Here is a 16,068-nt window from a genome sequence, read left to right on the forward strand (position 1 = left end):
CTATCGAAGGTTGTCAGGGAGCAAATGAAGAAAGAGCCTACTGTTCAATTGCAGGACAGCAGTACTTATGCTCAGCCAATGCAAATAAACCAACATGGGGTATTGTCAGACTGGCCATCCCCAAATGCAGAATGTCAACAGACTGTCCCTCACAAAACCAGCTCAAATACTGCCCATCGCCAGTGCAGGTTGCACTTCACCAGCGGGCACTGTCATCAAGATGAACCAGTCTATATTTCATACTTGACCAGGGCAAGTATCAAATGCTGTGTCCACCAGAGTAGGATAGGAAATATTTTACCCCATGCCAGGGTGAAGTATGACACTACTGCACCTCCCAGGACAGCAACTTCAGCCACTGTCTCACACCAAGGTGAAAAACAAAATATGCTTAACCAATATGCTGTACTGTAATATTACATATATAATTTTTTCCACTATCATCAAATTTGTCTGCGTGAATAATGGGAGCAATTTTGTGAAAGATGAGTCCTTGGATTATTTTACAGCAGTTGTGCCAATATCAGAATCTACTCCCATTATGAATCACACAAAACAAGTCCTCAAACCTCTTCGAACAGAGGATTTCAACTAGCTCTGCCTTTTATAAGTGATTTGCAGCTTTTTGTTATTTGCACACAATCTGGCCCTCATTTTAGAACTTGGTTGGGGGTGGGGGTGGGCGTTGGTGGCAGAAAGCTAAAATGGAACCAATGTGCAAGAGAAAATGCCGTTAGTACGTTTTCTCATATGTGAAATTTGATTTTTCATTTATATCGAATGCAGAGAAAACTATAACCAGGGGCTTGATTGTGTAATTAGATGATTTATGACCAATGCAAAGGATTGCGACTTGGATTCAAGTACAACTTGCATGCCAGAAACGTTATTTGATTTCAACCTATTTCACAAATATGCTGACAAGTATGTCTGCAAACCTCCCCTCCTCCATCATGCGGATAAGGAATCCAGTCACAAAGGACACAGCAGTAAAGGCCAAAGTGGAGTAAATTACCCCTCGGTAACAACATAAACACACAGCTCCTGCTCCACTAAATCCTTGAGCTGAACCATGTCACAAATCAACTTTTTCAACACAAACACATTTTGGTCTTAACCAAACATCTCCTCTCTGCTCTTGACAAAAGTTCAGTCAGACTGGCTGCAGTGGTATTTTTTTTATTATTGACCCATAAATACAGCTGACCAGGTCTGCCCTAAAGCTTTCAGATCAAAGGAGTTGATCCTGGTGTGGCAGCTTAGTGCTTATGACAATCTCAGGCTTATTAACTCCGGCATTCCAGAGCCCTTAACTGAGACATGCAGCAGATGTGGTAAGTACCGAATGGCGCTGTACTTTCCTCAACTCTCTCTTGCAGGCTGTGGGCAAACAACTTCACAGAAACCAGAATATTTATGACTACTTTAAAAATAACAATATTTAACAATCTCAATGATAACTAAGAGTTTCAGAGTTAGAGAGGAGTGAGTACTCTGCAACAATTCCCACAATATAGTGACCAGATCGCAGCATTTTCAGCAGCTCATCTACTCAGAAGTTCTTATTTATTTGTGGCTTTTTGTTTTATATTTATCCTTGTGAACAAAGTGGAACCTGGCTCAGCAGCGCTGCTCGAAAAATTAAAAATCAGCATATATTTAACAGAGTTTTCAATATTATTTTGCTAATGAATGGACAGTCTGAATGAAGGTCATAAGTGATAGGAACAGAATGAGGCCATTCGGCTCATCAAGTCTACTCCGCCATTCAATCATGGCTAATCTATCTCTCCCTCCTAACCCCTTTCTCCTGCCTTCCCCATAATCTCTGACACCCGTACCAATCAAGAATTTATCTATCTCCACCTCCACAGCTTTCTGTGGCAAAGAGTTCTACAGATTCACCACCCTCTGACTAAATAAATTCCTCTCCATCTCCTTCTTAAAGGAACATTCTTTAATTCTTAGATTATGACCACTGGTCCGAGACTCTCCCACTAGTGGAAACATCCTCTCCATATCCACTCTATCCAAGCCTTTAAGTATTCAATGTTGAAATTAATGTATTTCTTTATGGTTCTTCAGTCTCTATGCTATTGTAAATTCAACTGGTTGTTGCTGACAGGTGCATAACCAAGCCTGACTAACGTTGCACTTCCAGAATTCTCATATCTATATCCGCACCAGACAAAGCAGAACAGCTCATCAAAGCAGAACATCTCATAGTCAGGGCTCAGCACAATCAGTAGACAGTACATCAATGCCAAGGAGCTGTTACAAGCACAAGACAGTGATCATGTATAGAGTATGATTGAAGATGTGGTTACAAACACATGACAGTGCCTGTGATGCACAGGATGTGTAGTGAACACAGAATGGTGCATTTTATAATAATTGCAGTTACAAGCAGAGCAGTGCCTGGAATAAACTGGATGTGTAACATACAGGGAATAATCTTTGTCATGCATTGGACGTGGTTGCAAAGACAAGGCATGGCCTGTAACACATCTCACTGTGCTGTTAACTACACCTACTGGACCATAGTGAGGTGTGGATGAAAAAAACACAGTGTCTGTAACAATGGACAATGTTATGAACACAAGACATTGTCTGGAAAACACTGGGTAAGGCTACAAATACAGGATCAAGTCTTTAATACTCTGGGTGCGGTTACAAACACAAAACCGTGCTTGTAACACACTTAAGATAGACACAAAAAGCTGGAATAACTCAGCGGGACAGACAGCATCCCTGGAGAGAAAGAATGGGTGACGTTTCGGGTCGAGACCCTTCTTCATGCTAGAGTCTAAAGTCTGGAGTCTGAAGAAGGGTCTCAACCCAAAGCGTCACCCATTCCTTCTCTCCAGGGATGCTGCCTGTCCCGCTGAGTTACTCCAGCTTTTTGTGTCTATATTCGGTTTAAACCAGCATGTGTGCAGTTCCTTCCTACACTGGGTAGTTTTCACACGTCACCGTACCTGTACCACAGTAGCTACTATTCCAAGTACAGGACAACTCTTGTAATTCAGAGGGGTGTGGATACAAACACAGGACAGTCCCAGCTCTAAATACATTGCAGGGTGAGATCAGTCCGAGACCTTGTCACAAACATTCAGTATTACCCAATGCTGTCACCTGGTGGTCATTTAGCAAACCTCTTAAAAATATATTGTTTATTTTTTTAGCTTGCTGACATTTGCCTGTTAAACAACCTCCTCCCCACAAGGTTGCTGAGCACAAGTCTATGAACCTCAAAAGTAAAAAAAAGGAACAATTTTAAAATTCTGCCTGGACCATTATTTTTCTTTCAAAATGAACAAAGGCTGCTTGCTGAGACTAGGCATGAATACAAAATCCTGCTGTGCTTCATCAGTAAAGTTGTGTCATCTTCTGATTACATCAGATGCTTGTGGGTGTTGATAATCTCACCAAGCTGTTTACTGCACTTACTGGGCCAGAGCAAGCCAAATGTTAACACCCTTTTGCTCCAGTGATCCAGAGTACGCATACCACTGTGGTCATATCCTTTTTAAGAAATACTTAAAAAATTCTTCATCACTGATCCTTCAGGTAAATTCCAAAAGAATTGGACAAACACAAGGTGTGTAAACCCTGATATAGGCTGAATGGATGCATTAAATATGTGCAGTCAGTATTAGCCTTGAGTAAAAGTAATTTCAGTGTGAAAATATATACATCTTCTAGATGCGCTGGGACGCATCCTCAGTGATGTGACCTGGGGTCATCGGGTGTTTCGGGCCTCACAACATCAGACACCCTCGCCCAGGCGACCCAGCCGGGGTTGATCAGGCCCCGACTTGCGTCCCAGCAGCAACCGCCCATGGGTCAGCCATCTTAATAACTACTCTGCTGGGGTTGGGAGACTCTAGTGCGTGGAGGGACTGGGCTCTGTGGGGTGAGTCCTGGCCGGGCTCCTCCTGCGTCTCACCAGGTTCAAGGCCTGTGCGCTGCACCTCTTTCTCCTTCTCCAAGCATTTCCTTCTCGCCTGATGGATTTTTAGGCCATGAAACATGACAAGAAATATTTGATTTGACCATTGTTTTTTGGTGGGACCTTGCTATGCACAAGCTGGCTGCCACACTTGCCGACAATATTTCCTTATCTGTGAAGTGCTTTGGGTCGTAAAAGGCACTCTAGGTATCGTTTAAAACAGGGAAGGAATAGACAGCAAGCCCTGTTCCAGAAATCCAAGGACTTACAGGCTTCCTTCAGCTTCTCCTTGTCGTAATGCAATGCTTCGTAGTCGTGCATGCTGATCCGATTCACACATATCTTCACGCTTTCAGATATCATCTGCTGACTGAAACAAAAATAAACATTTTCAATGGAATATAATGAAATCTTTAATTCAAAGACCCAAATTCAAACTACATAGTGAGTCTAGAAATAATGTTGACTTGTTTGCTTGTCAACATATTTGTCTTAGACAAATGAATGGACAACGGAATATTGTGATGTCTTCTCAATATCTTAGAGACAATCTGTCAATTCAACTCCTTTCCCTATAATGTCCATGAGGATTCATGCATTATACCATGACATTGGAACACCATAATTTGGCGTAGACAAACCAAACAATCTTCCCCCAAGTAACAATGATCTATTCTACATTTTCCTTGACCTCCATTCCCATTGTCTTGTTTTCACACCTTACAATTCCTTAACTATACATTTCGTTATCTGTGTACTTCCCTCTCCCTTGACATCAGTCTGAAGAAGGGTCTCGACCCGAAACATCACCAATTCCTTCTCTCCAGAGATGCTGCCTGTGTAGCTGATTTACTCGAGCATTTTGTGTCCATCTTCAATTTAAACCAGCATCTGCAGTTCCTTCCTACACCTAGGTGCTTGAATTTTCTTTCAGAACTTTGTGAAGGGTACCTTTTTTAAAAATTCAAAGACACTGCAAATGTTTCCTTCCTTATCTATTCTTGCTTGTTGCATCCCTGAAAAACATGATAGATATCGACTATGATCTCCCCTTCTTGGCGTCTTGTTGACTCTGCTTAATCTTATTATTTTTCAAGTGGATTGTTATCATGTTCCTTATAACAGATACTTGCAATTTCCCTGCTACCTTTCCTTTCGCCACGACTTTCTGCATTAAATGCCTCCAATGCAGTTCGCATGAATTGGGATGAGGGGAGAAACTCAGGAAAATTACCGTAACCAGGGCCGTGGTATTGACATCCTGACAATGTCTTATCCAAGAGCCGTAAGGGAAGGTTAATGCATTGTTTTTAATTTTCCAAATGTTTCATTGGATTGGTAGGTAACATACATACAGTAACTCCTTTATTCCTACAGGAAGGAGACAAATAGCAAGAAACTTCATTGTCACAGGGAAAGACTTGGAAGCCTATTTTAAGGACAATATTACTTTGAAAAGCTCACAGGTATTGACAAAATCTGCAAGGTTTGACAAGAAGGAAATTATATATAACCAAATGACTGGAGTTCATTGAAGTAAGAGAAATCAGTGGATTTACTGTGTGACAAGCCCAGTCATTGAGTGAATTGCAGCATTAAACAGCATTCATCTCAATCAATCTCTGACATTTAATATCCAATCCATTTTACTAATACATTTTTGATGGTTTACGTTGCACTTAATCATTTCCTGATGAATAGCCACCTTAAATTTAACTCCATTAAATATTCAGAAATATTAATTATTAACTTCAGCACACAATTGATCCATTCAAGCAAAACTGGTCATTAACCTTCACTCTAAAGAACTGACATTTTTTGTCACCAAATTTCATTCACAAGCACAACTTTATTAATCGATGTATGCATCAGATTGGTTAAGTTGAAAACAAGTAAGAGGTGCAATATGGTTCACCTTCCAAAATACTTTCAACTATTTTCCCCCCAGCAATCAATAATGCGAGGAATGGTGAGCCTAAGCAAGGAATGCCACATTATCTCTGACCATAATGACAAATACCCTGGGGAGCAAAGTCAACCCAAGTCCTTTACTGTCAACTCCCGTCCATTAACAATGTTACCTGATTAAATCCAGGCTCTTAAAATGTTGGTTAGGAAGTTATCCATCATGCCTTAAAAGATATGCCAAAACTAGACACTTTAAATAAACATTTGTGGATATCAGAATTTTTTTTACATCGCTTTGCACCTTGTTTACATTTGTTTGCTCTGTTGTTACCTTTGCCTAGCTAACAGTACAATGGTATATTCTACAATTTCCTTAAACTCCATCCCCTTTGTCTCATTTTCATACCTTACATTCCCTTATCTCTGGATCTCCCTCCTGATTCAGTCTGGTCTTGACCTGAAACATCACCCATTCCTTCTATCCAGAGATGCTGCCTGTCCCGCTGAGTTACTCCAGCATTTTGTGTCTATCTTCTATGAGGTTCTTAAAATTGGTTGCTCTATTAATGGCTTTACACAATAATTGCAGTTTCAGTAAAGGCCTTTTGGATCTGTAAGTCTGATCCTTTTTCATCGATTAACTATACTTACTCATTCCACCAATCTTCCTTCAGATTCGATAAGAGGCGAAAATTGGAACACAGGGTTCCCTGGTTCGAATTCCAAACAACACATGGCAATCTATTGGAACCACTTTGGTTTTTAAATTAAATGCAAGTTCTAATTTGTTTGTCAGTACTTACTCATTGAGTAGTGGAATAGATGTCCTCCTCTTGGTCTTCTGGACCATGTTGGCCTGGTTCCGTAATGAGATCCGAATGATGGACGGTGCAAGCTTGCAAGGTTCCCCATCCACCTGCATTGGTATTGGCTTGTATGTCGTTAGCGTCACTTCGCGGCACTGGTGGAGACGTTCTCCGTGTCCACCGACTTGCAGAGCAGCCTTGGATACCACAAAGATTGAGAAGAGTCAATTCAACACAAAGGCAAATGAAACCGACAGCATCAAGTTTCATTCTTGTTTAACAGAGGCAGTATTCACTTTCAGAGCCTCTGGTAGAGACCCACTGTCTTCAAACTAAGAAGTAGGTTACTGTCCAGCAGAATTTATATACTCAGAAATATTAGCTGGAACTGAGAATCAAAGCAATTCGGGAAATCAGAACTAGTAATAACTGTGTCATGTTTAAAGCACCAAGTTTAAAGCAACACATGCAACACGTTGTTTTGTTTAGTTTAGTAAATACAGCTTGGAATTAGGCCCATCCAGTCCACCGGACATCGATTACCTTTCACACCAGTTCTATGTTATCCCACTTTCTCAATTACTCTTGATAAATTAGGGACAATGTATATATATTTTTTAATACAGAGGATAAATCCACACGTCTATGGGATGTGGGAGAAAGATGGAGCACCTGGAGGAAACCCACACGATCACAAGGAAAATGTCTCCACTCAGACAGCACCCGAGGCCTGGTCAGGTAGAGATGAGGTGAGATCAATCCTAACCTAACAGAATAACCAGGAAGACCTGAATGGAAGACCAGCCTCTTCCTCTTCTGAGTGTTACTTATTAAGCAGTTAACATAAACAAGGGCCAAAACTCCAATCAGCAGAGACAGAAACAAAGAGCCAAGATAATGGAGACATACCAATGATGCCATGGTGAAGCCAATCACCTCAATGCACCCGTCGTCATGGCGCTGTGGCTCAAAATCATGGTGTTCACCGGGATTTCCCCACGGCACCGTGCCAGCACAGTACCTGCAGGAATTTAAAAAATGCACTTTTTACACAAATGTCACAATTTATGACATTACGTTTGGGTTTATCTTCAGTCACGAGCAAGGTGCCAGCAGAGCCACCAAGAGGCAACAAGGTTTTATCAAGTCTATTCAGCTCCAAAGCCAATCACAGTCTTGGTCCAAACAGGGATAATACAGATAAGAAGTATTCATTTAAACTTACTTCCTCCATCTCTATGCCCAGATATCCCTGGATATCATGTTGCCTGAACATAGTTGTAAAATCTCTTGGGATTTTCCTTAATCTTGTCTGGCAGGGGTATTTTGTGCCCTCTCTTTGGCCTAATTTCTTTTTTTTTTTAAAGTACCCACATACACTTTCTATTCCAGTTTTCAGTTTTCTCTACCTAGTTCCTTGGGCTTGCTATCCTGCTAAACCAGCTCTTCTAATAACTGAGGCTATCAAAAAGATACAAAATATCAAACATTACTCTACGAATACAAACAAAGATCTTTGGGTACAACTATCCTGGAACAGGCTCAGTATATACATATCAGTATATATCTTTATTGTCATTTCCCGAGTACTCACATACCCAGAGGAAACAAAAAAACGTTGCTCAACCAGTGTCCATTCAGTGTGCAGTACAAATAACAACAAGTAAATAGAAATAAAAATACATATATCATGAACAAATTAAATTAAACACTCTACTCTCTACTAAACATCAACAGGCATTCCGATCGACAGCTGCAGCAGTGTGTCCAGTTTGATGGTTGGTGCGCGATACTTTGGCAGGGGGCAAAGTCCGTTTATCAGTCTTATAGCCTGCGGGAAGAAGCTGAGGAGCATCCTGCTGGTTTTGCAGCTAATGCTCCTGTACCTCTTCCCAGATGGCAGGATGGAGAATATGTGATGCGATGGGTGGTAGGGGTCTTTGATGATGGAGATGGCTCTGTTGATACATCTCTTCCTGTATATGTCCAGCAAGAAAGGGAGTGGAGCACCAATAATCCTGCTGGCGGTCTTCACAATCCTGTCAAGTTGGTGCCGTTCGTACGCCTTGCAGCTCCCGAACCAGGAAGTGATGCCGTAGGTTAATGTAGGCTAGGGTAGAGGCTCAATGCTCAGAATGGGAGAATAGAAAAATAAACTTTCCAAACCGGGGATGAAATAGCTAATGGGCCTGTCCCACATAGCCGATTTTTTGGGCGACTACAGGCGACTGCCACAAAATTTTCAACATGTTAAAACATTTTCGGTGACAGTGGCGACAATTTGTGCTGTCATAGGTGCTGTCGTAGGTACAGTCTTAGGTGCTGTCGTAGGTGAATTCTATTAAAACTATTCCTTGGCAGTCGCCTAAAGAGTCACCAAAGTGGGACAGGCCCTTAATCATCCTCTGATTCGCTAACATTACAGAATGACTGGCCGGGTAATGCAGTGGCAATTAGGTTCCAAGAGGCACCTTACCTTGGAATGTTCAGGAAGACAATGCACTGTAGTTTTAAGTCTTGAATCTTTGATGTCAGATCCGATCCATCACACTGATTAGAACACAGAACAGAGAAAGGCAATGTCTATGAACCAGTTTAAAAACCGACAACATTTCAAGTGCGATGAATCTAGCTGGTCCACTACAGATATTTCAATTAGGAATATTTAATGATCCAGAGAGAGAAGTCACTAAAGGCAAGCGGTCATGCCAAATTTTTTTAAATTATTTCCACCAACCACTTAAACTATCGTGTTTTGTGTTCTTAATTAATTTTAATTTTAAATATTTTTTTTAATTCATATGGTTGTATGGTGAAAAAAGCATTTTGTTGTCTCAGTACTTGTACTCTGCACAATGACAATAAAGTTGAATCAAATCAAATCAAATCAACGGCAAGTCATATTTTATTGTTAGTTAGTGCTGTTACAGGTAATGTTTACACCACAACTATGAATAAAACATAATTTGATCACAACTTAAAAAAAACCCCACCTGTTTTAAAACACTTCAGTACAGCATTTTAATGTCAACCTCGAGCAGCCCCGATCAATCTACACATCCTTCGAAGTATCGGAGTAATGTTCTCCCTCATCAAATACTAACTGCCCCTCCTCTCATACCTTCACCTCTATGCTTCCTGTAGCAGTTGTAGCCCTGAATACCGAACTACATGTCCTGGGCCTCCCTCAGCCATCTTTCCATAGAATGAGTCCAGAGTTGCTTCCCAAGGGATCTGTACCAAGATCTTTGCTTTTCACATTCACAACATATTTTAGGGCCTCAAGAATGGCCCATTTGTTTGCTCATAATGCTGAGGATTAGAGGTCAACTATTTATGAACAAGATGAGAAGATTCCTTATGCTGAGCATTTTATGTCATCAGCACTTTACATCGGGCAGTAAATACACAGTACGTTGAGTATGCTCTAGGCTGACTTCAGTGGAATTTTTGTCACTTCGAGAATCACATGAATAGAGGAATGAGCAGAAATGAGAATGAGGCTCAGGATCAACCATGAAATCTGCAGTAGACTGATATGGTCTTTTGGTCTGCTCCTGCTTCCATTTTCCATCCTCGTAATATATAGTGGAAAATATATAGTGCCCCACCGAACTTATTTCCGCAAACCTCGACTCCATCCCATCCCCCTTGGTTAAATCCCTCCCTACCTATGTTCAAGACACCTCACACGCTCTTCGTCTCCTCCAGGACTTCCGTTTTCTAGGCCCCCATTTCCTCATCTTCACCATGGATGTCCAGTCACGCTACACCTCCATTCCCCACCAGGAGGGTCTTAAAGCCCTCCCGTTTCTTCCTCGACCGCAGAACCAACCAATCCCCGTCTACTGATACTCTCCTCCGCCTAGCCGAGCTGGTCCTTACCCTTAACAACTTTTCGTTTGACCTCCCATTTCCTCCAAATACTAGGCGTAGCTATGGGCATGCACCTGGGCCCCAGCTATGCCTGCCTCTTTGTAGGGTACGTCAAACAATCCTTGTTCGAGGCGTACCGTGGCCCTATCCCAGAACTCTACCTCCGCTACATTGACGACTGTATTGATGCTACCTCGTGCACCCATACAGAACTCACTGACTTCGTCTATTTCACCACTAACTTCCATCCGGCACTCAAATACACCTGGACCATTTCTGACATTTCCCTACCATTTCTAGACCTCACTATCTCCATTGCAGGTGATAGACTACTGACCGACATCTACTATAAACCCACTGACTTCTATGGCTATCTGGACTACACTTCTTCCCACCCTGCTTCCTGTAAGGACTCCATCCCCAACTCCCAATTCCTCCGTCTACGCCGCATCTGCACCAAGGATGAGGTGTTCCAAACCAGGGCATCGGAGATGTCCTCATTCTTTAGAGAACGGGGGTTCCCCTCTTCCACTATAGATGAGGCTCTCACCAGGGTCTCTTCTATACCCCGTAACTCTGCTCTCACTCCCCATCCCCCCACTCGTAACAAGGGCAGTCCTCACCTTTCACCCTACCAGCCGTCATACAAATAATTCTCCGACGTTTTTGCCACCTCCAACGGGATCCCACCACTGGCCACATCTTCCCATCTCCTCCCCTTTCGGCTTTCCGCAGAGACCGCTCCCCCCATAACTCCCTGGTCAATTCGTCCATTCCCACCCAAACCACCCCCTCTCCTGGCACTTTCCCTTGCAACCGCTACACTTGTCACTTTGCCTCCCCCCTTGACTCCATCCAAGGGCCCATGCAGTCTTTCGAGGTGCGACAGAGGTTCACTTGCACCCTCCTCCAACCTCATCTATTGCATCTGCTGCTCTAGATGTCAGCTTCGCCCAACACCTCCGCTCGGTTCGCAATAACCAACATGATCTCCCGGTGGCTCAGCATTTCAACTCCCCCTCCCATTCCCAATCCAACCTTTCTGGTCTGGGCCTCCTCCATGGCCAGAGTGAGGCCCACCATAAATTGGAGGAGCAGCACCTCATATTTCGCTTGGGTAGTTTACACGCCAGCAGTATGAACATTGACTTCTCCAATTTCAGGTAGTCCTTGCTTTCTCCCTGTTTCCCCTCCCCTTCCCAGCTCTCCCACAGCCCACTGTCTCTGCCTCTTCCTTTCTTCTTCCCGCCCCCCCCCACCCCATCCACATCAGTCTGAAGAAGGGTTTTTACCCGAAACGTCACCTATTCCTTCGCTCCATAGAAGCTGCCTCACCCGCTTAGTTTCTCCAGCATTTTTGTCTACCGTGGAAAACAGAAGGTTAGAGTCATACAGTCATACAATGTGGAAACATGCCCTATGGGTCAATTTACCCACGCCAACCATCATGCCCTATATACACTAGTCGCACCTGCCTAGTTTGGCCCATATCCCTCTAAATCTTATCTCTCTAAAAGGTTGCAGAGAGAATTGGATTCAATAGCTGATCCATATGATGATAATGATCAGATGGTAAATTGAACATATCAATGGCAGATGAAATTTAGCTCAGAGATGATGCATTTTGAAGCAGTGTCTAATAATGGCAAGATATACATCATGACTCTCCCATTTCCCTTTTTTCACCCCTCCCCCATCTCCTTCCACCCATCTCCCTCCACCTGGCTTTATATTTCACTCCTCTTCTCTCCTATCTGACAATCTTTTGTCTCCTTTTCACTTTTAGCCTTTGCCACTTACTCCATCCAATTGCCAATCACACCCCAAGCTCACATGAATCCACCGATCATTTTCCAGGCCTTGTCCAACCTCACCTCTCTTTTCCAGCTTTCTCCCCCTACTCCAATCAGGCTGAAGTGGAGCCCCAACCTGAAAAATCGCCTGTCCTTTCCTTCCATAGACGCTGCCTGGCTGTCTGATTTCCTCCAGTACTTTGCTTTTCTCAAGATTTCAGCATCTGCAGTTTCTTGTGTCTCATCTTTACAATAGCAATAAGTTTCGTCACTGCAGGCTAAAAAATACTAAGCGCTGTATGTTACAGGGTTTAATGGAGTATTGTTGCACACATGTCAATAGAAGTGATTGCTTGACAATTTGATTACTGCAGGGAATGAAAACATGGAAACTGATGCTTTGTTTACGTGCTGTTTCAATCAATCACAGCTATTTCTTTTTGTGCTTGGTAAGTGGTTCTCTAGTTCCCGATCAAAATTACATTAAAACTAATTCAGCCCATGTAATGGCAATAATATTCCGAAAACATCACTCACTTTCTATGCAACTTTTGATATGGAAACATACATTACAGCAGGACGAACTGTACTAGCCATTAAATGGCAGAACCGGCTCAAGGGGATGAAGATCCTACTTCTATGCATATATTTACAGAGTTGCGCATCATGGGAGGCTCTCTGGCCACGGTATGAATCCTCACGGTTTGCTGGGAATGCGACATGGATCCTCATATTATTGGAGATATGACAAGATTCTTGCAGATCACAGAGAGAGATCACAGAGAGGTCGAATAATCCCCCGCTGGGGATGGGCAGAGATCCTTGCAGACTACTGGACTCAGTATATAAGTACTCAGAGTGTTCTAAACAGAATGTGTTAGAACATCGCTCATAGCCTTGTGTTTTCCAGGGGAAATCTTTACACTTACCACCACTTTGATGTGCTTGGCTAAATCTTTAGAACTTCCCGTTAAGAAATCCGAAACTGCTGTCTAGATAACAGGAGAGGGTGACACAGTTATATAGGTAACCAACACTGCACGAGAAAATAGCAGTAACGTTTCAAATACATAATGAAGAGTAAAGGCCCTGTCCCACGTACGTGTCCTTAGCATGCAAATTACGTGACCTCGTCGTCGCGTTGAGGCGCACGGGCATCGTGTGGCCGCGCGGGGCAGGTCCCACTAAGAAGCGCGGAGGGGTATGGAGTTGTGCGCGGAATCGCGTGGCGCTTCGAAATGTTGTTGCGAACAAAATATTTGCGCGCCACCGGCCTGTCGCATAACTGACGGCCAAAGTGGGACAGCCCCAAGACGCTGGCGCAAAGCAACATCTCACCTCCAACAGCAGCAGAAGCAGGCAAACGATCTGTGAACTCTCCTTGGGGCTCACGGCTGTTGCAGTCCGGATCCGCCCCCAATTCTACTCCCAGAGCGGGGCCAAGAAAATTGAGGATAGACACAAAATGCTGGAGTAACTCAGCGGGACCGGCAGCATCTCTGGAGGGAAGGAATGGATGACGTTTTGGGTCAAGACCCTTCTTTCAGACTGAAGAAGAGTCTAGACCCGAAACAGCACTCATTCCTTCTCTCCAGAGATACTGCCGGTCCCGCTGAGTTACCCCAGCATTTTGAGTCCATCTTCAAATGACGTCACGAGCTCCAGACGGCTGTGTGGGCGCATGAAGTTGCGCGAGGCCGTCCCGCATCAACGCGACCACGAGGTCGCGTAATTAGCGTGCCAAGGAAACGTAAGTGGGACAGGGGCTTAAAGCTTTACAGAGCTTATTAACTTTTAAAAGGAATTTTCTCTTCCCTCAAGATCATACACATTCCTGGGCAAACAGCTCACTCCAGGTCCAAATAAACACAAACAAAAGACTCAAAGCACTGGAGTAACTCAGCTGGTCATGCAGCATCTCTTAGGAACATGGACAGGTGACGTTTCAGGTTGGGACTCTTCTTCAGACTCCCTGAGTTACTCAAGGACTTTGTGTCTTTTTTGTGTAAATCAGCATCTGCAGTTCCTGTGTTTGCACCAAACTAACACAATCTCCGTTGCCAAGAGATTTATTACAGTGGTCCCGAATGGCACAACATCTTTACTGGCTCCTACCTTTAGCCCTGCTCTTCAGAGACCCTATGCCAATTCTCTGGACCCGACATCTCAAAAAATCTGGGCACATTTCAATGCCATTGAACACATCGACACACTCAACAGGGAGGCCATTATTGTGCACTGAATCTCCCACAAATTATTTGCTATTAATTCAAAGCCACGTCATCCCTTCCCATTTTTCGTGCTTCTAACCACCTTTGCTGTTCTTCTCCAACCAAATGCTCTTTGGACTCAAATGCTGCTTCTGTCAGTGCTGATAGTTCCCTGGGCAATATTACCGAGAGGAGCCACAATGAAAAGCACATGGAAATGTTTGGTTAACACTGCAAATTCAACAGTTGGTGGCCTAAACTTCATGCCACTTACCCCAGCGTAGAACACTTTATTCCAAAATCGACTGCTAAATTTCTCTGGTTTAGCCTCTGAAACAGGAATGTAAGTGTTAGTGACAGCTTACTATAATAATGAAATACAAATCACTCAGCCTGTCACTCCGCATTGAGCACGTCCACCATTCCCCATTTACAACCATCAATCGGTAATTCTGGCTAAAAATAAATATTGCCCTTTTAAAAGCCAGAGAGCCAGAACCGATTTTGCATTGAAACTTTCTAAATCTTTTTAAGCTGACATCTAGCCAAACCCTCCATCACGGGAAAACCTGTGTTTAATCCATAAAATCACTACTGTCTGGTTTAACAAAGGAAAATTAACACAATAAACTTGACATTAAATAAGCGACATGTTATCTTGCGTGAGTGTGCTTGTGTATGTGAGTGAACGAGTGGATATGTGAGGGAGTGAGTGCGAGTGTGAATGAGGGAGTGAGTGAGTGACTGTATGTGAGTAAGAGTGTGAGCAGAAACACTGGTCATTCACAAACTAAAATAACAGTCAACAACAACAACAAGCAGCCAATGTCAGCAATTGTGCTTGAGAAAGCATCATGTCATCATAAACCTGTGTGGTAATAGTAGATTCATACTGTTGTGGATGGAGTTGGGGAAGAAGGGGAAGGTCACAGAAGGAATACAGTCAATGGGTGGCAATGGGGATTCCAAAGAAGTACAATTACAGTACTTGATACTGATCAACTGTTCAACTGGGTTTCAACTGTGCCAAGCCTAGATGGCACACAAAATGCAAGTCAGAACACCATTGTGTAATGGGCCTCCTTTTCAATGTGACAATAAGTGATTCTCTGAGAGATTGAGCATAGTTTGGAGCAAGGTACTATTCTGGGAATAAATGAAAATCCACGTTTCTCACATCAACATACCTCTGGACTCGTGAAACTCGAGAGTTACGTGGGCATCAAAGCCAAGGCTGAAGTAGTTGTTGAAGACATCAAGTGGTAGCTGTGAAGAAAGAGTCAAATAGATCTTTGTGATAAGACTGCAGGGTAATAACAGACAGTGAAAATAACCTGAGGGGGGATTACAACAGCACTGATGGCTCGTATATAAATGTTGCATGACCCAGTCATTAGTAAAGTGAGAAGCCCACTGGAAGAGTTACCTAAGCACAGGATGCCGTGGTCACTGGCTCTCCAATGCCCCACTGTAACCTGCTCCTTCACCTGGTGGCTCATCCCAGAGCAGAAAACAAAGCTGTA

At 43.2% G+C, this 16,068-nt stretch overlaps 1 protein-coding gene across 1 annotated transcript in view; it reads right to left on the reverse strand.

The window, feature by feature from the left end:
* Positions 1-16,068, reverse strand: part of dgkza (diacylglycerol kinase, zeta a) — a 263,694-nt gene that overhangs the window by 146,551 nt on the left and 101,075 nt on the right. Inside the window, exons 16-22 of the mRNA XM_055649718.1 lie at positions 15,733-15,811; positions 14,820-14,875; positions 13,265-13,327; positions 9,143-9,216; positions 7,576-7,687; positions 6,664-6,863; positions 4,222-4,322 (exon numbers count right to left, since the gene is read on the reverse strand). Coding sequence (XP_055505693.1) covers positions 4,222-4,322; positions 6,664-6,863; positions 7,576-7,687; positions 9,143-9,216; positions 13,265-13,327; positions 14,820-14,875; positions 15,733-15,811 — 685 coding nt within the window. The remainder of the gene's footprint in view (positions 1-4,221; positions 4,323-6,663; positions 6,864-7,575; positions 7,688-9,142; positions 9,217-13,264; positions 13,328-14,819; positions 14,876-15,732; positions 15,812-16,068) is intronic.

Source organism: Leucoraja erinacea, chromosome 18 (assembly GCF_028641065.1).
Source record: "Leucoraja erinacea ecotype New England chromosome 18, Leri_hhj_1, whole genome shotgun sequence".
Taxonomy (NCBI): domain Eukaryota; kingdom Metazoa; phylum Chordata; class Chondrichthyes; order Rajiformes; family Rajidae; genus Leucoraja; species Leucoraja erinaceus.